Source organism: Callionymus lyra, chromosome 14, assembly GCF_982586985.1.
Source record: "Callionymus lyra chromosome 14, fCalLyr1.hap1.1, whole genome shotgun sequence".
NCBI classification, from domain to species: Eukaryota; Metazoa; Chordata; class Actinopteri; order Syngnathiformes; family Callionymidae; genus Callionymus; species Callionymus lyra.
Window position 1 is genome coordinate 20,395,668 of NC_141831.1, and position 25,875 is coordinate 20,421,542.

The 25,875-nt window shown below is 39.9% G+C and overlaps 3 protein-coding genes across 6 annotated transcripts in view; 1 reads left to right on the forward strand and 2 right to left on the reverse strand.

Annotated features, from left to right (window-relative positions):
- Positions 1–2,952, forward strand: part of sh3pxd2b (SH3 and PX domains 2B) — a 28,109-nt gene extending 25,157 nt beyond the window's left edge. For 2 of the 4 annotated variants that reach the window (XM_087807979.1, XM_087807980.1), the window contains one exon: positions 50–2,952. In XM_087807979.1, the coding sequence (XP_087664105.1) occupies positions 50–1,501 (1,452 nt within the window). In that variant the 3' untranslated portion in view covers positions 1,502–2,952. The remainder of the gene's footprint in view (positions 1–49) is intronic. The other 2 variants (XM_087807981.1, XM_087807982.1) reach the window with 1 other exon arrangement.
- A 119-nt stretch (positions 2,953–3,071) lies between these two features.
- LOC148066402 (serine/threonine-protein kinase 10-like) lies at positions 3,072–11,172 on the reverse strand. The gene is made up of 8 exons (XM_087806900.1): positions 11,167–11,172; positions 10,954–11,046; positions 6,190–6,319; positions 6,020–6,117; positions 5,769–5,957; positions 4,859–4,984; positions 4,615–4,728; positions 3,072–3,633 (listed from the first exon to the last, which is right to left on the reverse strand). Exons 1-8 carry the CDS (start codon positions 11,170–11,172, stop codon positions 3,499–3,501), a joined length of 891 nt encoding a protein of 296 aa, XP_087663026.1. The 3' UTR covers positions 3,072–3,498.
- Positions 11,173–11,559: 387 nt separating this feature from the next.
- LOC148066403 (serine/threonine-protein kinase 10-like) overlaps positions 11,560–25,875 on the reverse strand; it is a 35,912-nt gene continuing 21,596 nt past the window's right edge. The window contains exons 7-20 of the mRNA XM_087807978.1: positions 25,286–25,367; positions 23,183–23,317; positions 21,246–21,572; positions 20,782–21,186; positions 17,444–17,568; positions 16,488–16,611; positions 16,211–16,390; positions 15,155–15,247; positions 14,966–15,095; positions 14,769–14,893; positions 14,519–14,707; positions 13,624–13,749; positions 13,390–13,503; positions 11,560–12,223 (exon numbers count right to left, since the gene is read on the reverse strand). Coding sequence (XP_087664104.1) covers positions 12,089–12,223; positions 13,390–13,503; positions 13,624–13,749; positions 14,519–14,707; positions 14,769–14,893; positions 14,966–15,095; positions 15,155–15,247; positions 16,211–16,390; positions 16,488–16,611; positions 17,444–17,568; positions 20,782–21,186; positions 21,246–21,572; positions 23,183–23,317; positions 25,286–25,367 — 2,290 coding nt within the window. The 3' untranslated portion in view covers positions 11,560–12,088. The remainder of the gene's footprint in view (positions 12,224–13,389; positions 13,504–13,623; positions 13,750–14,518; positions 14,708–14,768; positions 14,894–14,965; positions 15,096–15,154; positions 15,248–16,210; positions 16,391–16,487; positions 16,612–17,443; positions 17,569–20,781; positions 21,187–21,245; positions 21,573–23,182; positions 23,318–25,285; positions 25,368–25,875) is intronic.

Genomic DNA, 25,875 nt, shown 5'->3' on the forward strand with positions numbered 1-25,875 from the left:
CTTAATTTAAAACCCCCTTCGTCTCACTCCCTCTCATTGAACTCATCAGGTGATCGAGAAGAACTCCAGCGGCTGGTGGTACATCCAGATCGAGGACAAGGAGGGCTGGGCCCCCGTCACCTTCATCGACAAGTACAAGAAGACCAGCAACGCCGTGCGGCCCAACTTCCTTGCGCCGCTGCCCAACGAGATGGAGAAGCTGAAGCTGGAGGACGGCGGCGGCTCCACCACGGCATCGGCGCCCGCCGACAACTGGTCCAAGCCTCTCCCTGATGAACCTCCATCAGAGTCCAGCGCCAGGCCCAAGCTCAGAGACTGGAAGGCCAGCGTCAGCAAGGGGCCAGGCGCCATCTCCGGGCCCCTCCCGCCGGCCCCGGCCGCACCCCCCGCGGACGAGAAGCCGGCGCTGCCTCCTCGCAGAGAGTCCATCAACAAGAGCATCGAGATAGAGGTGGCTGCCGAGAGGTTCCGACCAGATCCCTCAAAACCCCTGCCCCCCAAACCTCCCGCTCCGGGAGTCTTCGTGCCGCTGGTGCCCCCTAAAGCCGCCGTGCCTCTCAAGGCCGACAAGACGCCGGAAGCGAAGAAGGAGGATAAAAACAAAGTCCTTTATCTTAGGAATGAAATGGGTCTGGAGTGCGGACACAAGGTCTCGGCGAAGGAGGTGAAGAAGTTCAACCTGAAGCCGGTCCCCAAGCAGCCGCCGAAGCCCAGACTGGAGAACCCGGAGGAGAACGTGGAAGCAGCCGGACCGGCACCTTTTATAAAGGCCAAGCCCGTCCTGAGACCCAAACCGGCACCCGCAGCAAAACCCGAGCCCCCGGCGGAGAACAAACTGGACATCACCAACTTGAGGAGCAAACTGAGGCCTTCAAAGCCTGCAGATCCAGACGTGGCCCACCAGAACGGCTCTCCGGGGAGCAGCTCCCCCACAAGTTCTCCCATCTCGGCTCCCTTTAAGCTGGTCAACGGCCTGAGTCAGGAGAGCTCGCCCCCTCCAGCAAAGCCGGCGGTGCCCCCCCACAAAGACCCTCCACAGAGACCTCCTGCCATGGTCCCACGGAGACCCCCGCCTCCCAAAAAGACCGACCCGTCAAGTCCCACTGATCACAAAGCCTCTCTCAAGCCTTTCCAGGACCTTCCCAAGCCGCCGCTCCCCCAGTTGAACAGACCCCCTCCCCCCAAAACCAAGGGGTTCTCGCCTCCTGTCAAGGACGAAGTCAAGGTCAACAAGATCCCCATTGCGCCCAAACCCCAACTGAAGACAGAGAAGCCGGGGCCACCGAAGGACAAGCTCCCGCCGCTCCTGAAGGAGGCCGGCCGGGACGAGCTGTACCTCGCCGTGGCCGACTTCGACGGGGACGACCCGACGTCCAGCTTCAAGGTCGGTACCGTGTTCGAGGTTCTGGAGAAGAACAACAGCGGCTGGTGGTTCTGCAAGAACCTCGGGGCCGAGATCGAGGGCTGGATTCCCTCAAACTACTTGAGCAAGAAACCCTAAAGTACTTAAAACAAGTAACAAAAAATGTTTTTATTTCCTTCCGTAAAACAAACGGCTAACATTCATTCGTACGAGTTAGAAGCAACAAACTATATATCGTAAGTGATTTCTGTAGTGTTGGTCTGAAGCTTCATGAAACAGTGTCATTACTTTCAGAGTCCACTAGATGGCGGCCTCTGCACTATTTTCCTTTGATTTGAACAACTGTTCTAATGAAACATCATTTTTAAACTGATGGCGCCACCTACTGACCTCTAAACAACATGACACTGTTTCACGAAGCTTCATCAGACCATCACTAGATTTCTGTTCAATGTGTAAAGTACAAAACGTCGCTCTCATCCATAAGAGTTGAAAAAAATGTATCGGTACTTTCATGAAACGAACCAGCAATAACACAAAACCTCGCGGTGACGTTTACTTTTGTATTAAACGCTTGTAGCGAGTGGACGTGTTAGCTAGGTCGTAGACGTAGCCTCCATATTCCGAAAACGTGCTTCGTTCCCGATCAAAATATCCATGGGCTGCACAAACCCCAGAAACACCCCTGTAACGACCGATATTCTATCATCTTTTTAAAATACCATGATTACGGTGCGACATACTTTTGCGCTTTTGAGACAATCATGTTTTTAACTATCGGCCTCTTCTACGATTTTGTTGTTGTTTTGACGCTCGCACCGATTCATAACAAAGGCTGATATTCAACGTAGACAAAATCATAGTCAGGGTCCAATAGATCGTAAAGTAAATTCGCCAACAGTGTCAACAGTTTAGCTAATATTTGAGCAGTGACTTTGCACATTAGCAATTTAAACACATTAGCTGATCATCATGTGACCATAACATTTCTACAGATACTGCCAAACCCCGATGTCGTCAAGTCTTTTACTGCAGTCGTGAACAAAAGCAAACTAAATATTTGTTTGCGCTAACGTGACGCTAAGTAGTAGAAGTGCTTTCAAACGCATTAGAAACTTTCCTTTTTTTCTTTGCCGACCAACGAACAAAAAAAAAAAAGATTCTCCATTTCAAAGAAGTTGTATTTGCTCCAAACCGAGGTTTGAACGTGCACAGAGAAGTTTTACACGAACGCTTGACTGGTCTCAAGTCAGTAGAGCAAAGTATTTTATTGTACAGGACGCGTGTCCGAGTCGTTTTTTTGGTGTTTTTTTTTAGCTTTTTCCAATGTTTGTAAAGCTGTGCTGAAGAAGGGACTGACGAGAGGTCAACAGGAAGTGAAACAGGAAGTGAAACAAGAGTAAACGCGGAGCTGGCTGGAGCGGTACAGCGCAGAGACATTTGATGATGTCATCACTGCAGTATTATATCTTTTTTTTGTCATGTATTTTTTTTTTTTTTAATGTCGATTTATTTTTGCTTACATCAATAAAGATTATGACTTTTACCTGTCGTGTTGTGATGTTTTGAAACATGAAGCTTCATGAAGCAGTGTCAAGTTGTTTAGAAGTCAATAGGTGGCGCCATCAGTTTAAAAATGATGTTTCATTAGAAAAGTTACACTGACTTTTGAGCTTCAGCGTAAAAAAAAGAAGACTAAACGAGGAACTTAACTTCATAAAGTATGGTTTATTAGTTATTTACAACAAAATAAACTTCATGTAAACGAGGCAGGAAACACGCGAGTTTTTACCGTTCTAGGCAGAAAATTGTACCCGATTGACTTTGATTGGTCGCACTTTGGAAGGAGCACCAAGGCCCAGGTTTCATCCAGTGTCGCTGATTTTAAATAAAACTAAAGAACCACCAAAAAATATACATTAAAACCCCAAATAATAGTAAGAAAATTAAACCCAACATCCCTTTTATTAAAATTAAATCTTTGAAACCAAATCAACCGTTTCAACCTGTGATTAAAAAATGACGCTCGTTGAGGTGGAATTCTTCATCGTCGGTGCATTAAACGCATATAAAAAGGGATTTAAGTTAAAACATAAATATTCTTAAAAGGGGGGAAAGTGACGGCGAGTCAGCGATTATGTGTTCACGGAGTCCTGGTACGGCATGAACTTGGAGAGTTTGTTGGGAGAGCTGGGGTTGGAGACGACTTGGCTCATCCGGAAGAAGGCCTCCTGCTCCTGTTTGGCCAGATGGAGCTCGTCCTCCAGAGCCTGTGGAGAGAGAGAGAGAGTTGCAAAATGGCATGAGTCAGCTTTTTTTTTTTAACTTCGTTTTTATGATACATATGAGTCAGCATTTTCTTTTTGTATTTCAACATTTAGCAAACAAGTTAGTTCAAATTTGACCCGTAACAAGTGCATTTGGTGTCAATTTGCGTAAAAAATAATAACAAATAAAAGCTATATGGCCGACCATTTTCTGATTATTATGAGTCAGCTTTTTGTTTTGTTTTGTATTTCATTGTTTAGCAAACAAGTTCAAATTTAACTCGTCACAAGTGTAGTTGGTGTCAACTTGCGACAAACAAGAATTATTTCCCCCCCTTTTTGTTTTGTACTTCAATGTTTAGCAAACAAGTTCAAATTTGAGCCGTCACAAGTGCAGTTGGTGTCAATTTGCGACAGAGACAAATAAAAGATAAAAAGAAAAAAGAAAAATGACCGACCATTATCTGCGTCATATGAGTCAGCATTCTTTTCCGCCCTTTTTGTTTTCCGAATCAGAATCCTTTATTTGTCCCGCGAGGGGAAATTCGGTTTAAACAGCAATATACAAAAAATAAAAACACCCAGAAATAAAAATAAAATGAAAAAAAATCTAAATAGAATAAAATAGAAATCTGCACCATATTATATATTCAACATATTTACAAAAATAACAAAAAGAGGTGCTGTTAAATATTATCTGGCTGTGTTCTTGTTGTGGAGTCTGATGGCAGCAGGGAGGAAGGACCTGCGGTACCTCTCCCTCACACACCTGGGATGGAGCATCCTATCACTGATGGAGCTCCTCAATGCCCTCAGTGTGTGCTGGAGAGGGTGAGATAAGTTCTTCCAGGACAGGAATAACATTTAGCAAACAACGAAGGAAGCTCAAATGGAATACAAGTGCTGTTCGAGTCCATTTGTGACACACACAAACAGAAAAACAACAAAATGTCCGACCAGACTCATGGATCCAACATGTCGTACCTTCTTGCGTGGCTTCAGCTGGTCCTTCCACTCCTTCAGCAGCTGGTTGTGCTGCTCGTCCAGTTGTTTGATTCTCTGCGTCTCGTTCTCCAGCAGCAAGTGACTCTTTTCATTCTGCAGCAGAAGAACAACAAGTCGGCGAGGGTGGGATGTGGGTGGGACGAGGATGGGGGAGGGGATTTGGTTAGGGGAGGAGGAGGCGAAGGGGGGCGAGCACAGATTGGGGAGGAGACCCGGGGCTCACCTGCAGCTGCTGCAGCTCCCGCATGTTGCCTTCACACTGGCCGAGCATCTCTCGCAGCTGGTTCTCGTGTTTCTGCAGCTGATGCTGACGCCCCATCTTCTGCTGCCGCTCCTCCTGCTGGGAGAACTGAGACACAACAGGCGTCCATCAGCGGGATCAATAAAGTTATTTTATTTAAACATCATTCCCTCTTCTCCAGGACGAAGAGAGGAGCTTTTTATCTTAAGCTACATACACATGATCATTATTCTTTATTTCTTTATTCTTTACTTCTTTCTTTTATTTATGAAGAAAATATTACAAATATATATTTATATATAAATGATCCCTTTTTGTCAAATTGATAAAATAAGAAATAACAACAGTGTAATAAAAAAGAAAATTGTTTAAATCAAGTTCTCGATCACACAAAATAAATAAAAAATAAAAGGTTATAAATAAATGATCAAATAAAGGGATGTATTAGAAAAATAATACTTGTGTAATTGTTTAAAGTAGACAAAAAAGAACACAATAGTTTTGTTTTACATTTTATATCAAACAATAATTACTATTTAAATCATCAACTCATTTATTTTTTGTGTAGATCTTATTATGATCTAAAAAATATTTTTTAAATTCTGATTTGGTGTTTGTTAATCAAATCACAATTCTACAATTAAATCAAAATAAAATACAATACAATTACAATACAATACAATACAATACAATTGTTGCACGTTAATAATATTAAAAAATATATATATATATATATATTGTATATTTCAAAACATTGTTTAGTTTTAAAGTCACAGATTTATCAAATCTATTTCGAATGATAAAAGCGTGTCAAATGTCACGACTGCTCCTATAACAAGACGTACTCAATAATAATAAAAAATATGATTTAAAGTCATTTCTCTGCCTGTACCTGCTTGATCTTCTCGCGGTCCTCTGAGGAACTGCCCGTGGAGTGGATGCGAAGGCTCTTCTTGAACATGGCCAGGCGGGTCTTGGCTTCGCCTTTCTGGATCTTGGGCATGCGATTCCTCTCCTGCTGCTGCCGCCCCTTCAAGATCTCGATCATCCTCTGGTTGTAGCACTGCATCTGGTCCTTCTCCTGCGAGGACCAGGGCGTCAGCAACACGTCCGGCCCGAGTGCGATGGCGTCAAAAAACTCACCTTCTCGTGCTTCTTGAGCAGCTGGTGCCTCTGCAGGAAGACCTGGTGTCGCTCGTGCAGGTTCTTCTCCTCCATGTCCCAGATGGTGGCCTCCCGGTCTGTCGGCACGGCAACGCGCCCATCACTCACGCATCAAGGAGTATGACACGGTTCTGATCATGATGCCTTACCTCTGAAGAGCTGGTGCTTCTTGTCCAGACACGTTCTCTCCATCTGGGCGATGTCTCGCTTGTTGTTGGCGATGATTTTGTTCAGCGTCTTGTCCAGATGCTTCTTCTGCGTCGCCAGAAACTTCACCTCCTGAGGATTTGAACATCACAGTGAAATAAAGAAAAGTCGATCAAAAGTGTCATTAATTCAATTCAATTCAATTTTATTTACAGTGTCTTATCATAACAAAGTTATCTCAAGACACTATACAGTTGAAATAAGACTATAGTTGATTAAGGAAAAATAGATCCCAGCAATTCAACAAAGAGCAAGAAGCGAAACACTGTACAGTGAGCTGTATTGTAAGTTATGGCGAGGAAAAACTTCCTTTTAGAAGGCAGAAACCTCGAGCGGAACCAGACTCATTGTTGACGGCCTGCCGCTTTGACCGGCTGGGAGGAAGGATGGGGGGGTAGACAGATGGATAAGGAGAGGAGTGAGGGAAATTATAGTGAGAAACAAGGAGAGTGTAGGAGAGTCCATGGAGGTGCTGGAGAGAACTCGGGATCTGATGACATGGTGAAGATCCTGGATCAGCAGCAGCTCTGGAGGTGGAGCCCTGGGGCTCCGGGAGAGAAATAAAAATGTGTGGGTTTAAACTGCACAGGTGATGAATGTAATGCAGAAAAGAAGGATATACAGAGCTCGGTGTCTAAAACTCCTGCAGCATTCTCAGCCTATAGCAGCTAAGATAAACAGTTAAGTTAGTTATAGCAGCTAAAGATAAAAAGTTAAGTTAGTTAAAGGCTTTATCGAAAAGTAAGGTTTTAAGATTGTTTTTAAACATAGAGAGGGTGTCTGCCCTCCGGACTGAAGCCGGTAGTTTGTTCCACAGTAGAGGGGCTTGAAAACTGAAGGCCCTGGCTCCAAATCTACATTTAGAGATTTGTGGTATAACTAATAGATCAGAGTTTAAGGATCGTAAGGTCCTAGAGGGTTGGTAAGTTTGGATTAAATCTTTAATGTATGTTGGTGCTAGACCATGTAAGGCTTTATAGGTTAGGAGAAGGATTTTAAACTGTATTCGAAATTCTATAGGAAGCCAATGTAGGGAAGACAGCACAGGGGAAATGTGTTTGCGCCTCTTAGTCTTAGTCAGGACACGAGCTGCAGAGTTCTGAATGAGCTGAAGAGTTCTGAGAGACTTTTTAGAACATCCTGACAGAAGAGAGTTACAATAGTCCAGCCTGGAAGTTACAAAAGCATGGATGAGCTTCTCAGCAGCATCTAAAGGAAGGAAGTGCCTGATTTTTGAAATGTTACGAAGGTGGAAGTAGGCAGTCTGTGAGATTTGTTTTATGTGTGAGTTAAATGATAAATCCTTGTCAAAGCATACACCCAGATTATTTACAGTGGTGCTAGTAGCAGGAGCAAGTCCATTATGTAAATCATTAGTTAATGATTGTCTGAGATGTTGCGGACCAACTAGTAAAACCTCAGTCTTTTCCGAGTTCAGTAGGAGGAAGTTTTTGGTCATCCAGGACTTGATATCTGTAATACAGGACTGTAGTTGTGTTAGCTGATTTCTTTCATCTGGCTTCATGGACAAGTAGAGTTGGGTGTCATCAGCATAACAGTGAAAGTTTATAGAGTGTCTTCTAATCAAGTCCCCTAGTGGGAGCATATAGATTGTGAATAGTATTGGACCAAGAACAGAACCTTGTGGGACACCATAGCTGACCTTAGTCTTAGTCGATGAGAGGTGGTTGAAATGTACATAGTGCGTTCTATCCGACAGGTAAGATTAAACCAGTTAAGAGCAGTTCCACGAATGCCTATATGGTTTTCTAGCCTCTGTAGAAGGATTTGGTGGTCAACAGTGTCAAATGCAGCACTGAGATCTAGAAGAACAAGAACTGAAACATGGCCCTGATCAGAGGCCATCAGTAGGTCGTTACTTACTTTTACCAGGGTGGTCTCTGTGCTGTGGTGTTCCCTAAAACCAGACTGAAACACTTCAAATTGATCATTGTCCTGGAGATAATCACAGAGGTGACTTGTTACTACTTTCTCCAGAAGTTTTGAAATGAAGACAAGATTAGAGATAGGCCTATAGTTAGTGAGGACCTCTGGATCAAGAGTGGGTTTTTTAAGCAGAGGTTTAATTACTGCAACTTTAAAAATCTGAGGCACATAGCCTGACGTTATTGACAAGTTAATAATGTCAAGTATGAAAGTGCTAAGTAAGGGGAACAGTTCTTTAAGTAGCCATGTGGGAATAGGATCGAGAAGACATGTTGTGGACTTTGAGGAGGAAACAACCTGGGACAGCTGTCGAGGACTCACTGGTAAAAAGGAGTCAAAATATGTATCAGTCATAGTGTCTGTGTCCGGTGAAGCTGCACCGCTTGTATTAGACGAATCTAGGAGGTCTTGAATCTTTCCTCTGATAGTTACAATTTTTTTCATTAAAAAAGTTCATGAAGTCACTGCTACTAAGATGAGAAGGGATGGACTGCTCAATGGACTGATGGCTCTGTGTCAGCCTGGCTACAGTGCTGAATAAGAACTTGGGGTTATTCTTATTTGCTTCTATAAGTGATGAGTAATTGCTGGCTCTGGCTTTCCGAAGAGATGCCTTGTATATTTTTAACTTATCCTGCCAGTCCTGGTAGAATACATTATGTTTTGATGAACGCCATTTCTTCTCTAATCGTCTAGAATCCTGTTTTAATTTACGTGTTTCCTGAGTATACCATGGAGCACGACTACTTCTGTTAACAGTCTTTTGAGTTAGTGGTGCAATTAAGTCAAGCGTATTGTGCAACGAGTCTGTAAAACTGCCCACAAAGTTATCAATGTCAGGGTGACTATGAGTAGAGTTTCTTGACACACTGAGGCTAGGCATTTTACTGAGCACTGAGGGAATTATTTCCATAAACTTGGTAACGGCACTTTCAGGCAGGCATCTTTTGAGAGTGCTCCTGCTCTGTAGACTTGGGTCATTTAAAATCAAGTCAAAGGTTATTAATTGATGGTCAGAAAGAACTGAATTCTGAGGAGAGACAATAACATTTTTAATTTCAAGTCCGTATGCTGGGACAAGGTCTAATGTGTGCTTAAAACAGTGAGTCGGTTCATGTACATACTGAGAGAAACCAAATGACTCCAGGATAGAGTTAAACCTGTTAGCTAAGCTATCGTGGACCATATCAACATGGATGTTAAAGTCACCAACAATAATCACTTTATCTGATTTAAGCACCAGGCTGGTCAGGAACTCAGGGAACTCAGACAAGAATTCAGAATAAGTCCAGGGGGACGATAGACTCCAACAAAGAGAAGTGACTGACCTGATCTCAAGGTAGTATTAGATATGCTAAGTATAATACTTTCAAAAGAGTTGAAATCACATTGTGGTCTAGTAAAGGTTGACAGACATGAGTTGATGATGGCTGCGACTCCACCTCCTTGACCAGAACGTCGAGGGGCGTTAAAGTTAGTGTGGCTGGGTGGTGTTGATTCATTTAAGGATACGTAATCATCTATAGACAGCCAGGTTTCGGTTAAGCAGAATAAGTCAATGGTTTTATCTGATATAAGTTCATTAATTAGTGCAGCTTTTGAGGACAGGGATCGGATATTCAACAATCCACACTTAATTCTCCTGTCCTCTACAATGGTAGTGCAAGTATTTATTTGATTTAGATTTATTTGAATTAGATTTTCTTTAATAGCTCTTCTACTGACATTTTTACTTGGTTTTATTAAGCGGGGCAGATTCACCCTCTCTATGCGGTTAAAGGTGGGTGGCTGTTGTGGGAGAAAGGCAGAAGAGTGTGGAAGACTGCAGTTCTGCCTTCTGATCTGTGCTCGGGAATTGCTGGAGGATTACCTGCTAGGCTATGTGGCTGCGCACTGTCTACCTGACACTGGCTAGCTAGCAGTTTAGCTTCGACAGCGGACAACCGGTGCTGTGTCTCAGATCGCATACTAGCGTACTAAAAGTTAGTATTTTTAGTACGTTAGTGTGTCTCAATTCTTAGTATGCGAAATTTAGTGCGCCATGCATACTAAATTGGCATACTAACACGCCCACAAAACTAGCATGGTTCGATGGACACTAACCATACTAAACAGCCGCCATTTTAGTGACGTTTTAAACGGAAGTTACGTCATATATAAATGCATATATATGCATATACTTAAATGTGTATTTTCAGCAGCAGTAGGAGGATAAACACGTCTTCGCTGCTGATACCAGCTTAAATATCTCACGATTATTTAGATTCTCATATTTTTTCTTTATTTCTTTTTCCAAAGTTGCAATACGTGCTGCCAGCAGGTGTCGGCGATAGCGTTCAAACAGCTGCTTGAAACATCGTTAAATAGAAGTAGAAGAAGAAGCTGTCATGTGATTTCCGGTTAGTGTGTAGCTTCAGGGTTTGATTTGAGACATACTATCTGCGGAGAATTTGCGTACTAGTTAGTATGCATACTAAACTGATGCATACTAACTTCTAGCATACTAAGATTAGTATGCGATTTGAGACACAGCATGGCTCTCTAGTTCAACGAGCTTCACCTCCAGTCTAGCTAACAGGCTACACTTCACACAACTAATGCTATCTCTAAAGGAGGCCGAAGTGTAACTGAACATCTGACACACCGAGCAGGAAAGAACAGAGGAGGGAGAGGGAGAAGGAGGAGACATAGCGAGAGGAAAGTTTGACGAATGCGCTCACCGGGAAGTTTTTCAAACTAGTCCTCGGCCCGATTACAACCTCTCGAGTCTTCATGTCCTGGAAGGCATGCATGCTTTGTCTCAGCGACTCTTTCCGCTGAATTCTGGGAAGTTTGTCCACGGAATTCTTCACCTGATAAACACAATATTATCGTAGCTTATTAGCATTAGCAAACAACATTCATAGCAGTTTAATAAAGAAAAAATAGAGGAAAATGGAAAATATCCATCTTTTAATTCCTGTTGTACGGACCCTCATCATTCTGAGAGTGCAAGTGACATTAAATCAACAATATAAAGACTGTTTTGCTAGAAATAAGCAGTACAGTACATAAGTACAGTACATAAGTACAGTACATAAGCGGTACAGCGCAGAGACATTTGATGATGTCATCACTGCAGTATTATCTTTTTTTTGTCATGGATTTTTTTTTTTTTTAATGTCGATTTATTTTTGCTTACATCAATAAAGATTATGACTTTTACCTGTCGTGTTGTGATGTTTTGAAACATGAAGCTTCATGAAGCAGTGTCAAGTTGTTTAGAAGTCAATAGGTGGCGCCATCAGTTTAAAAATGATGTTTCATTAGAAAAGTTACACCGACTTCTGAGCTTCAGCGTAAAAAAAAGAAGACAAAGCGAGGACTTAAGTTCATAAAATATGGTTTATTAGTTATTTACAACAAAATAAACTTCATGTAAACGAGGCAGGAAACGAGGGGAAAAACGCGAGTTTTTACCGTTCTAGGCAGAAAATTGTACCCGATTGACTTTGATTGGTCGCACTTTGGAAGGAGCCCAGGACCCGCCAACCAGTCTCAAGATAGAAAAGATACAAAAGTATTATTGCACTTCGTCGGCAGTTTTTTTTCACACCGTTGTTTTTTGGCTTTTTTGTCAGGTTTCATCCAGTGTCGCTGATTTTACAGATAAATAAAGAACCACCAAAAAATAAACATTAAAACCCCAAATAATAGTAAGAAAATTAAACCCAACATCCCTTTTATTAAAATTAAATCTTTGAAACCAAATCAACCGTTTCAACCTGTGATTAAAAAATGACGCTCGTTGAGGTGGAATTCTTCATCGTCGGTGCATTAAACGCAAATAAAAAAGGGATTTAAGTTAAAACATAAATATTCTTAAAAGGGGGGAAAGTGACGGCGAGTCAGCGATTATGTGTTCACGGAGTCCTGGTACGGCATGAACTTGGAGAGTTTGTTGGGAGAGCTGGGGTTGGAGACGACTTGGCTCATCCGGAAGAAGGCCTCCTGCTCCTGTTTGGCCAGATGGAGCTCGTCCTCCAGAGCCTGTGGAGAGAGAGAGTTAGCAAAATGGAATATGAGTCAGCATTTTATTTTTGTTTATTTTTGTACTACGTTTAGTAAACAAGTTCAAATTTAACTTGTCACAAGTGCAGTTGCTGTCAATTTGCGACAAACACTCACAAAAAAAAGCGAAATGGCCGACCATTTTCTGCGTCGAGTCAGCTTTTTTTTTTTTTATTTCAACATTTAGCAAACAAGTTAGTTAAAATTTGACCCGTAACAAGTGCAGTTGGTGTCAATTTGCAAAATAAATAAGAATAATAAAAAAGCTAAATGCCTGACCATTATCTGATTAATATGAGTCAGCATTTTTTTTGTTTTTTTGGTACTTCAAAGTTTAGCAAACAAGTTCAAATTTGACCCGTAACAAGTGCAGTTGGTGTCAATTTGCGACAGACATGAATTAAAAAAAAAAAAAGAAGCTAAATGGCCGACCATTTTCTGCGTCATACGAGTCAGCATTTTTTTTCCCTTTTTGTTTTGTTTTGTGATTCAATGTTAAGCAAACAAGTTCAAATTTACACTCATCACAGGTGCAGTTGGTGTCAACTTGCCCTAAACAAGAATTAAAAAAAAAAAAGAAGCGAAATGGCCGACCATTTTTCTGAGTAATATGAGTCAGCATTTTTTTTGTGTGTGTTTCAATGTTTATCAAACAACTTCAAATTTAACTCGTCACTAGTGCAGTTGGTGTCAACTTGCGACAAAGAAGAATTAAAAAAAAAGAAGCTAAATGGCCGACCATTTTCTGAGTAATATGAGTCAGCATTTTTTTAAATCTGATTTGTACTTCAAAGTTTAGTAAACAAGTTCAAATTTGAGCCGTCTCAAGTTCAGTTGGTGTCAATTTGCGACAGAGACAAATAAAAGATAAAAAGAAAAAAGACGACCATTATCTGCGTCATATGAGTCAGCATTTTTCCCTCCCTTTTTGTTTTGTTCTTCAATGTTTAGCAAACAAGTTCAAATTTAACTCGTCTCAAGGTAAGTCGGTGTCAGTTTGCGACGGACAGGAATAACATTTGGCAGACACAGAAGAAATCTCAAATGTAACTTGTCACAAGTGCTGTTAGAGTCTATTTGTGACTCACACGGATAGAAAAACTACAAAATGTCCAACCATGACTCATGGATCCAACATGTCGTACCTTCTTGCGCGGCTTCAGCTGGTCCTTCCACTCCTTCAGCAGCTGGTTGTGCTGCTCGTCCAGTTGTTTGATTCTCTGCGTCTCGTTCTCCAGCAGCAAGTGACTCTTTTCGTTCTGCAGCAGAAGATCAACAAGTCAGTGAGGGCAGGATGTGGGTGGGATGTGGATGGGGGAGGGGCTTTGGGTGAGGGAGGAGGGGGCGCGCACAGATTGGGGAGGAGACCCGGGGCTCACCTGCAGCTGCTGCAGCTCCCGCATGTTGCCTTCACACTGGCCGAGCATCTCTCGCAGCTGGTTCTCGTGTTTCTGCAGCTGATGCTGACGCTCCATCTTCTGCCGCCGCTCCTCCTGCTGAGAGAACTGAGACACAACAGGCGTCCATCAGCGAGATCAATAAATTTTATTTAAACATCATTCCCTCTTCTCCAGGACGAGGAGATGAGCTTCTTATCTTAAGCTACAGACACACAATAATTATTCTTTATTTCTTTCTTTTATTTATGAAGAAAATATTACAAATATATATATTTATACATGAACATTTATACAAATAATCCTTTTTTTGTAAAATTAATAATATAAGAAAGTACAGCAGTGTAATAAAAAAAAAGTTTAAATCAAGTTCAAGATCATACAAAATATGGAAAAATGTTTAATAATATACTAAATAGTTATAAATAAATTATCAAATAAAGGGATGTATTAGAAAAATAATAATTTAAAAATAAATGTAAATTGTTGAAAGAAGAACACAAGTTTAGTTTTACATTTTATATCAAACAATAATTACTATTTAAATCATCAACTCATTTATTTTTTGTGTAGATTTTATTATTATCTAAAACATTTTTTTAAAATTCTGATTCGGTGTTTGTTAATAAAATCAAAATTCTACAATTTATTAAATCAAAATAAAAGAATACAATTGTTGCACATTAATAATATTTAAAAATTAATATATATATATATATATATTGTATATTTCAAGACATGATTTATTTTTAAAGTCACAGATTTATCAAATCTATTTCGAATGATAAAAGCGTGTCAAATGTCACGACTTCTCCTATAACAAGACGTCCTCAATAATAATTAAAAATATGATTTAAAGTCATTTCTCTGCCGGTACCTGCTTGATCTTCTCGCGGTCCTCCGAGGAACTGCCCGTGGAGTTGATGCGAAGGCTCTTCTTAAACATGGCCAGGCGGGTCTTGGCTTCGCCTTTCTGGATCTTGGGCATGCGATTCCTCTCCTGCAGCTGCCGCCCCTTCAGGATCTCGATCATCCTCTGGTTGTAGCACTGCATCTGGTCCTTCTCCTGCGAGGACCAGGCGTCAGCGACACGTCCGGCCCGAGTGCGATGGCGTCAAAAAACTCACCTTCTCGTGCTTCTTGAGCAGCTGGTGCCTCTGCAGGAAGAGCTGGTCCTTGCGCTGCTGCTTCAAGACCTGGTGTCGCTCGTGCAGGTTCTTCTCCTCCATGTCCCAGATGGTGGCCTCCCGGTCTGTCGGCACGGCAACGCGCCCGTCACTCACGGATCAAAGAGTATGACACGGTTCTGATCATGATGCCTTACCTCTGATGAGCTGGTGCTTCTTGTCCAGACACGTTCTCTCCATCTGGGCGATGTCTCGCTTGTTGTTGGCGATGATTTTGTTCAGCGTCTTGTCCAGATGCTTCTTCTGCGTCGCCAGAAACTTCACCTCCTGAGGATTTGAACGTCACAGTGAAATAAAGAAAAGTCGATCAAAAGTGTCATTACAACCTCTCGAGTCTTCATGTCCTGGAAGGCGTGCATGCTTTGTCTCAGCGACTCTTTCCGCTGACTTCTGGGAAGTTTGTCCACGGAATTCTTCACCTGATAAACACAATATTATCGTAGCTTATTAGCATTAGCAAACAACATTCATAGCAGTTTAATAAAGAAAAAATAGAGGAAAATGGAAAATATTCTTCTTTTAATTCCTGTTGTACGGACCCTCATCATTCTGAGAGTGCAAGTGACATTAAATCAACAATATAAAGACTGTTTTGCTAGAAATATTAACTACATAGCAATGCTAACGCTAATGCTCACCACTACTTGCTATGATAGCATAACAGTTACCAATAGCGACCTAGCTTGTATTAGTTTGTGTGCTACTGTCCGTGCAGTAGCAATAGCCTGTTTTACTAAACACAATAATACAAGTCGAAAAAATTGCAGCTAAAGAAAAGTAAACGTTTTTTAAACAAATAAAAACAATATTTAATATCATGGTCGAATGGTGCTTATATTTGGATTCTTTAAAAGTTCTTTATACTTACTGAATATACAGTGTATTGTGCGTGTACAATATGGAAGCTAGTTGGCTAACAAGTAAAAAAAAAAAGTAATAGAATAGAAGTAAGATAATCTTTTTTTTTTTTTTTCAAAACCTTGTCTATGAATACATTTTTTGTTATACTATTTTTATTTATTTAAAAAAAAACGTTTGTCTTGTTAATAAATGTTTTTTGACAAAAAAAAGTTTATATTTATTCCAAAAAAAAAATGTTGACTGATAATCTTTCATTTAAAATTTCAAGAAAAAGAGAAATAATTATTAAATAATATTAAATGTTCTTTCTTCAAAACCTTGTTCATTAATTGATCGAATGTGTCTTATGATAACTTTACGATTTAAATAAATAAAATTTAATTACACCAACATAATGTGAAAGATATAAGTTACTAAAACACTATATTAATAAAAATGCATTTTGAAATAAGTTAATACCAAAAGTTTAATTAACTTAGTTATTCTAGTTTCACATGGATCGATCGGACATGAACTCTGACCTCCTTCTTCTTGTGCTTGAGTTCATCCTGGAACCGGTTCAGTTCCCTCTCCTGCTCCGACTTGATCCTCCGGGTCTCGTCCTTGAGCTTGACGTGGTGGTCCGACTCCATCTTCTCGATCATCTGCTTCTGCTGCTTTTCCAGGTTCTCCAGCTCCACGTCGTAGTGCTTCTTCTTGGCCTGCAGGGGGCGATCGGGACACGTCGGGATGTAAGTAAGTAAGTAAGTAAGTCATTTTTATTTGTATAGCACGGCTGGAGTCTTGAGTCTCACTCACGTTCATCTCCTGGTCGAACTTCCTCTGGATCTGCTCTCGCACAGACTCCTGCTTGAAGTTCAGAGCGGCCTGAGCTCGATGTTCCTCCTTCTGCAGCAGACGCAGCTCACGCAGCTCCTGGCGTCTGAACACAGGCGAGTGTCATACTCGTTGTTAGCCACAAGATGGCGGCAGAGGTTCATCGCAGAGAATTGATTGATTTTTAATAAATCTGCAGATGTTAATGTTACATCATCTGCATATGTTAATTGTATTATATAATCTAAAAATGTTAATTTTACTATATAATTGCAAATGTTTGTTATTGCGTAATCTAGAAAAGTAGTAATTTTTATTTGAATAGCGCCAAAGGTTATTATACAGTATAATCTGCAAATGTTATAGTACAGTCAGAAGACGTTAACATTTGCAGTTTATACTGTATAATAACCTTTGCAGATTATACTGTATAATAACCTTTGTAGATTATACAAAAACATGAATAAACGTTAACAAAGAGCCACACGTCAACTCTAACTTGTTAATGTGTGATTTTTTTTTGTTCGTTTATATTATCTCTTGATTTGTGTCCATCTTTTCCACAACTATAAATAATCAAATCAAATTTTTACTCTTTTTTCTTTTTTTTCAGAAAGTCATTGGGAGTGAAAATGCATCTAAATGTTTTTGTCTTGTTTTTTTTTTAAATCACATCTTGTTTAGCACTAGATACTACTAAACTACTTAAATAGAAAAAAAGTGTATTTAAAGTGTCAAATCATAACAAATCTTAATTCATGTTATTCACATATTTACTCAGAATCCTGCAATGACACAACAACACCTTCATATAATTAAACTGACATATAAATTAAGTTTTCGGTTGATTTCTTGTAGCTTCATTATTATTTACTTTTTTTTTTATATACCGCCCCTTCATAGTAGTGATGCTATATAATGTTGTTTCCCACTCATACCTGAGGAACCTCATCTCTTCATCCTTCTTCTCGTCCTCACTGATGATCTTGGACGTGGTCACGCTCACCTCCACGCCGTCGATCACGTACCTCCTGGTTCTTTTCAGAGTCTTCCTGGAGTACGCCTGGAGGAAGAAGAAGACTTAGCGAAACTTATCTTTTTGTCAACAATAAAGTCTTCCTTCACAAGTTGATTTAAGTCAACAGATGAATCGTATTTTCTGACGTAATAATAGTTTTCTTAGACATTTCAGGAGTAAATCATTGATCTGAGATGGGAGAATAATTTACCACAAAATGACTGGCTACAAATAACTCTTATCAACAGACCATGTTTGCTATAGTTTAGCAAAGTCATATTTACTCAGCAGCGACCGAACCCTGAGTTTTATCACTTGTTAGCTTTATAAACAGAGAGTGAATAAGGGTTCAGTTATGTTGGCTAGTATTAGCATTAGCAAATACAACATTCATAGCAGTTTAATAAAGAAAAATTGGAGGAGAAATGAAAGATATTCTTCCTTTGATTCATGTTACATAACCCTCGTCATTCTGAGAGTGAATGTAACATTAAATCAACAATATTACTGTTGTGCTAGATCACTTAAAATATTTACTAACGCTAACTGTTACATGCTATGATATCATAACATTTAGCATTAGCGACCTAGCTTGTGAGCTAGTGTCCATGCTGTAGCTAGAGGCGGTTTACTTCACACAATAATACGACAACAAAAAAATTGCAGTTCAATTTTTTTTTAATTTAAACAAATAAAAACAATATTTAACATCATGGTCAAATATTGCTTATATTTGTATGATTTTAAAAGCACTTTATACTAATTTATTATACATTGTGGTTGTACAATATGGAAGCTAGTTGGCTAACAAGTCACTATAAACATAGAAGCTTAAATTGACAAACTTTAAAATCGCAATATAAGTAAATATCCGTTACGTGAGGAAAAAGCAGTTGTTATTGTGATAAGTCATTTGTCATTTAATCATCCTTTAACGACACATTTATGACACGTAAATCAACATTTCATTGTGCAAGTAAATCTCTTGTTATGGTCTTTTGTTGGCACTTCATCAAGCAAACACTGCATCAATCGCCACCTACAAAATTACAAGCATCACTTCCATACGTGCGGATGGACGAGAGCGCATGTTCGCTAACACACACCGGTGACCTCGACTAGCAAGTTTTGAGGAAGAAGAACGACAACGGTTTCTTTTGTGACAAACGCGACATATTTATTGTGATCGTGTTCACCTGGATTAAGACTTCAGTTCGTGGTCAGTTCATCTATGACCTCTTGGAAACACTCAGCAACTTATTGATGGAAAAACGTATTCATAATAAAGCTACTTTTAGCTAATAAAGAAATATAAAAAATGATTAAACATTTAAATTTGACTGTATATTATTCAATTTATTTTATACATTTTACTTAAATAAAAAGCGGAAAAGAAAATACAAAATAGATTTAATGTGAGAGATTATCAAAAATTCAGGTTTACCGCGGGTTAGAGATTAATAATTGAATTAATGGAAAATAAAAAAGATATAAAGAAAATTGATGACACGACTTAAAGTGATAGTTCACGCAAGATTAAAATTTAAATAATTTTCTACTCATATCGACTAAGCATTGGGAGAATTTTAGGAGTAAACTGTGTCTTTTTGGAGTAATAAACATAAATCTTTTTCCATATAAAAGGTCGCGACAAGAGCTCACTTTTATTCGTCTAAAATTAAACACTTGACAAACATCTGATTGGAATTTTTTTTTTTCTAATTTTCACTCTTATTACTGCTTCTTTTTTTAAACGTTTAAAGTCTGAAGTCTTGCTTAAGGTCATGGGTGTTGAAAAGTGAGCAAAGCCTTTGTGAAGACAGTCTGTCCGCTGTTCCAGCCACGGAACACCCACACCCCGAAACATAACACAATGCAGTTTCAGTTCCCCTGTAGATGCTGAGCAGGAGTTTTTCCAAGGAGGGGCTTCTTTCTCGCAGCCCCACATCTCTCGCTGCTTCATACAACACAAGAGGAGCTGCTCCAGGAGGGAAACGTCTGTATATCGCTTTCATTCATGTTTTAGGTCATGAGGAGGAAACTTAACCCTTGTGTTTTCTCAGGGTCAAAGTGACCCGAAGCCCCGAAAAACAAATCTAACTATTTATCCCTTGTGTTGCTTTTGGGTCAAGATGAACAACCTCCACCACTGCATATGTATTTCTAGAAACAAGGGAGGTTTTTCACTTTGACATAGAGACAACACAAAGGATACTTCAAACACATTGGTGTCACTGTGACGCCAAGATAACACAATGGATAAAACAATTACATTTGTTTTCGGGCCTTCGGGTCACGTTGACCCAGAGATAACACAAGGGTTAGGACATGTCTAGTCCAACGAGGATTTTAAAAGTCTAGATAGATATAAACTTTATTGATCCCCGGATTACACCTAAACACGTAGCTACTCGGACTTGCTGCCACCATGGTCGGAGCATGCAAATAAAAAATAAAAATGTATAAGAGATCAAAGAAGACAGAATGTGGCAAATATTAAAATAAATGTATTGATAGATGCCAAAAAAAGGATTTTCATTATATTACATTTGTAATAACATTTAATATAATTACCTAAACAAACCAAAAATCTTTATTTTAGAAGATACATCTTTGGTCCGAGAAGAGAAAGTACTTGGCAAAAACAAAAGTAGACCATTACAAATAAATCTTTAAAATAAATTAGAAATAAAAATATAATTTAATGCTAGATTAATAGGTTTTAGAAATATTATAGAAAACCCATTTTATTTGTATTTTATACATTAAAAATCTTACAAAAAATATAAATATGCATTTTAAAAAGTATATACATCATTGATTTGTTAAAAGGAAAGTACACATCTCTATTTTAATATTTGTAGTATTACATCATAGGTTTGGGTTAAAAACTTTTTTATTTTATTTATTAAGTCCCACACTTTATGACTTAAGTAGAAAGAAATATGTCTGATCTTGAATAAAATGAATAAGAACACTTTTTTAAATAACAATACAATAAAGAAATCTAAATGTTAATCTTTATAGTAGAATTCCATAGAAACAAAAACATAATTAACTATTACAATAACATTATGTGTAGAATTAAATAAAAATGTTATTTTCATAAATTTTTTTTTTTTTTTTTTTTTTGAAAACTGAAGAATAACCTTGAGATTTTATACAGGGTAAGAAACACCTTGATCTAATAACTACTCTAAACAAGACGTTTGACAAAACATATTTTAAAGGACAAATCAAGAAGTTGAAAACACTCACTCTTGGCGAGAGGCTGATCATGTCCTTGTTCACAGACAGATCCATGCTCTCCGAAGCCACGCTGCCTGAATACGAGTACCGCTTGTTGATGATGCCGCCGTTGATGTAGGGCGAGACGCTCTCAGCCGGGGCGTCCGCCGCCTCCTTCTGTCTGGGAGTCTTGGTCAGATCTCCATTGGGACCGGAGCGAGGTGTAGGGACTGGGGTCGGAGCCGGTGAAGATCGAGGAGAAGAAGTGGCGGGAGATCTTGATTCCTTCGTTTTGATCGGCTCGCCACGTTCCTCCTCGGTCGTCTGGAGCGTCGGTGACTCCTTGGCGGACGGGTCGTTGTCCTCACTTTTGTAGGACGCCTCGGAGGGGGACAAAGAAGGAAGCTGGTCGCTCATTGGGGTCCCAACCGTCACCTGGAGAAATTAAGAGGATTTATTTTCCGGTACGTCGGTGACCGGGACTTTTCAAATACCTTCTCCTCCTCAGAGGTCGGCGTCATCTTCCCGTCCTCGATCCCGGAGTCGGAGCTGGAGGTCTTCGTGGAAGCCTCGCTTCCGTACTTCTCCATCTCGGGAACGTCGTCGCTGTCGTCCGCTATGGGGTCTCGAGGCGAGAGGTTGTGTCTGGGCAGGGGGACCGGGGCGCCCCCCGAGCCCGGCTGGTCTTCGGTCGCCGCCGTCGGCTCTTCCTCCTTCTCCGGGATGGACATGGAAGTGGGGGAGGAGGGCGCGGTGGGACCCTGCGAGTCGGACGAGCGGTCCCCTTCCAAACTGGTCTCACATGGCTCCTTACCGGGGGACTGTAGACACGAGGAGACCAGATCAGTATAGAAAGATACGGCGCTAATAAAGCTTTAATTAAACAATGTTTATATAAGTCGAGTCGGATGAGTCGAGGATCGTTGAATAATGAACGCTCACATGAACTCCCTGGTCTCGCCCTCGAGGAGCAGCTGCTGAATGGTAATTACTAAAATAAGAGAACAATGTAGCTTCTTAAATAATTAACTGACGGCGCCGACGTGAAGGCGCTTTAATGTGACCCTGGGACGTCCGGTCACTGTTTTTTTTTGTTCCCCCCCTCCGACCACACTTTCTTCAAAAAAGCACTTTCTAATCTTTAGAGGATTCCAGGACTGACCTTGAATACTACTGCAGGAAGGTCGTGTTTACAGAGGAAGTGAACTGTTTCGGTGCAGAGACAGGACTGGAGGATTATGGGAAAAATTACGATATCTATGGCTGAACGTATTATTCATATAGTTAAGGCTGAGTTGTTTTTTTTTAAGACTTCGTGTCAAGAAAATTCCATCTGAAAGTACAGATTGTACAGATGTCATTACAGCAACACCCAGGCATGAGTCAGCACTTTGAACAGGCTTTTTAGTGTGATGGCTCCAGGATCATCAGTGAGATAATTTTTTTGGAAAGTGAATTTAGTTCAGGAAAATACTTAAAGTCCTTCTACAGCAGTTTTAAAAAAAACACCTAAATAAATATTTGACAACCATCCAAAAGTAAATAATAAAATGTTGAGGGTTAAACCTTTGTTGTTATTTTATTTCATTGTTTTAGTTAGATTATTATCATTTATAAAGTTAAAAAGAAAGTTGGCTGTGTCTAATTTCCATTGAATCAGTTATTACACAGTCAACAACTCAAAATAATGTTGAAAAATTGCAAGAAAATGAAGCTCATCTTCAAAAATCACAGCCAATAAGAAAAAACGATTAATTTCACTATAGATTAATTCTCCTTACATTTACTCGACAGATAACCTCGAAAAAGGGAGGAAATACAGTGCCCTGATTGGTGCAGCTGAAGATCCTCCCACCTGATAAACCAGAAGTTGTTACCAAATTGTACTGATGGTCTGATGAAGCTTCATGAAGCAGTGTCATTATTTTCAGAGTCCACTAGATTGCAGTCTCTGCACTTTTTTCCATTGTTTCGAACAACTGTTCTAATGAAACGTCACATCATTTTTTAACTGATGGCGCCACCTACTGACCTTTAAACAACATGACACCGTTTCATGAAGTTTCACCAGCACATCACTACCAAATGACATCTAAAAAAACCTATTAGTCTATATAGAATACTATAGAAAACTACTGACCTACTTGTTCACACCTATATAAAATTATATAGTAAGTAAGTTGTTAATTATCCTGTGTGGGAGGAAACCAGAATGCCATAGAAAAATTAAATTATCTACCAAGTGGCCTCTGAAATAAATACAAACATTTCGTTACAGTAATAATAATAAAGATTATTAATGTTAGCTTGAAAAAAACAAACGATCACACACGAGTGTCCCCCTCTAGTGGTCATTCCTCAACCTTCACCAATCTCAATCAATTCTCCCTGAACTCCTAATCTGGATGGAAAACATGAAGATGCGTGGTACCACAGCGAGCTCCATGGCGTCGTCCTCCTCTCCTTCCTCCCTATTGTCCTCGATTTCCTCCATGACCTCGGCTTTGGCCTCGGCCACCAGCTCCCGCAGCGGACGGTTGGTCTTCACCGAGCTCACGAACGGGTGCTGTGGAAAGAAAGCCATGAGAAACGAGAGTAGAGACCGTCATGAGAGGAATGACGTCTGGTGAGGAAGAGGCTGCAGGAGGAAAAACAAAAATGCTGAAGCGAATCTTGAGAAAGGAGGAGCAAAAGAAGCTACTTTCACTGGCGCTGAAGGGAAACTCAATCTGCCACTTATCAGCAGCAGAACCACAACAACAATAAACGGGTCGATGCAATGAAACCGCCCAACTTAGCGTCCTCCATTTGTCGACTCCTAAAAGAGCCGTTTGACGTTATTTTGAAGCCGCGAGAGGACGAGAGGCGCACTTAAAAGTGGACTACAGCAGAGATAAAACGGGGGGTCATGAATTATTGAGGCGCTGCCGGGAGAGATAATTGGGAGGATCTGACGGAGGGGAAAGATCTGGAGCGCTTACGTTTAATGAGGCGCCGGGTCATGGATGCAGGTGGAGCGCGAGCAGCAACACAACATTTAGCAGAAGCCTAATGAGATCTTTAATCACGACTCAGCAGTCTTTAAAAAGTCAGGGACATTTATGGATTGTTTGTAAGAATCTTTCTCCATTTTCAGAACCAAGCAAGCTAACTTTATTGAAAACTTTGTTAAACATGAACACAGGCAAAAATTCAGGGCCTTTAATTTCTAAATATAAATAATTAAAAACCTCTCAAGCCATGATAAAGAAAAAATAAATACATTTAAAAACATTATATTAATTAAGCGAATTAATTTTGTAAAGTAACAAAAACTATGAATTTGTAAGATGTTTTTATATTTGCTGTAAAATATTCATAAATTAAATAAGTTACCAGAAAAAGAATGGATACAATTAATGGGTGACTAGACATGTTAGTTATGTTACTTGACTATTTTTGACAATTAACATTTTTTTTATAATAAAAACAAGTAAGTAAGTAAGTAATTTATATTTGTAGAGTGCTTTTCCAGACCAGGGTCACAAAGAAAGATATTTTCTAATTTGTATGTTTAATTGATATTTATCAATATATTAACCAAGCAAAAATGGTTTAATATACACCGATTTTATTAATTTTTGCTGAAAATGTTGAAAAAGATCCAATAATATTTCGTATTTCAATTAAAATGATCTTTGTACTTTTAAATATTTATAATAAATACCATAATTCAACATGTTAAACAAATAATTAAAGATAAACAGATTTTCAATCTACTTACTCTTAAAAGTAGTGCTGATGTTTTACTTAATAAATAAACATTTTACAAAAAGAATCAACCGGTGCTGCATCATCTCAGAGACGTAAGAGGCTCAATTAAGGAACAAAGATTCCTCTATCTTGTTTTTTTTTTGGGGGGGGTGGGGGGTTAATGTTGCTTAAAAGCCAGTAAAGGTAGCGGCTCCTAGTCCTCCATGCATGGCTGGATGTGAAAAGGTTAAAAGTGAACCCATTAGGGGAGCAGAGTCGAGGGCTGGGTTACCTGTGGAGGATATTTGGGGATTTGATCCAAGTGTTTACGACTTGTTAAATCAGGTGGGGAGAAGTAGAAGGATCTTGTAGCTAAAATTTAAATGTATTGACTCAGTCTGGAGATTCTTTAAATGTTTATTTTGAAAATTAAAGTGATATCTTAGGCTGGAGCTTCTCAGGTCTGCTGCAGTGAGAAGGATATATTTATATGCATCGAGATATTTGCTCAACGCTTCCGCTGACCAACTGCTTCTACAGCAAATGCAGGATTCTCAGAGGTCCTCATTTCTATTTAATTTGCCCAGCCTTGCTCCTACAGCTGCCATGATCCATGCCCTCTTTGTCTCCCCCCCATGCCAGTGGGCACTGCCCCCCCTCTCCACCCCCTCCCCTCCACAGAGCAGGCCATTCATATCTGTAAATAGCAGATTTAAAAAAGGCTCCAAATATGTGGTGGAGCGAGATAAGGCCTTGGCCGAGCACATTGTTCTGTTGTGCATCACGACGTTTCCTCGCTCACCTCCAGGAGCTGCGCTGCCGTCGGGCGGGTCTCCGGGTTTTTATCCAACGACTTCCTCAGGAAATCTTTGAACTCCTTCGACCTGAGGAGAAAAAGATTTGGGACATATTCCTGAAACTTGTGGATCAATGGTCGACATTTTCAGATGGCATCTCTGCTTTACAATCTTTTGATTTGAACAGCAATTCTACTGTAATCTAACATTATTTTTAAGCTGAGGGCGCCACCTACTGACCTTTGAACGTAAGTCACTGCGTCATGAAGCTTCATCACTAGTTAGCAGAGACTCAAAAGAACTGAGTGACTCATTTCAACGGGTCATTGATTAACAGAGAGGAAGTCCACGATCCAAAGTGATCCATTCAGAAACATCATAAGCTGTGGCCAAGAGTTCCTCCGGTCAAACAGTTCCATTTAATTCTGGGTGAACAAGCGGTTTTCACTCTCAAGAAAGTCCCTTCAGGAACAGACGAATATCAAACTAATACATAATATCACCAAAGTGAGAGAGGGAGATTAAGAACGAGTAATAAAAGTGCCAATAAAGTTTCAAATTTGATCATGTTTAAACTAAGAACTCTAAACATGCA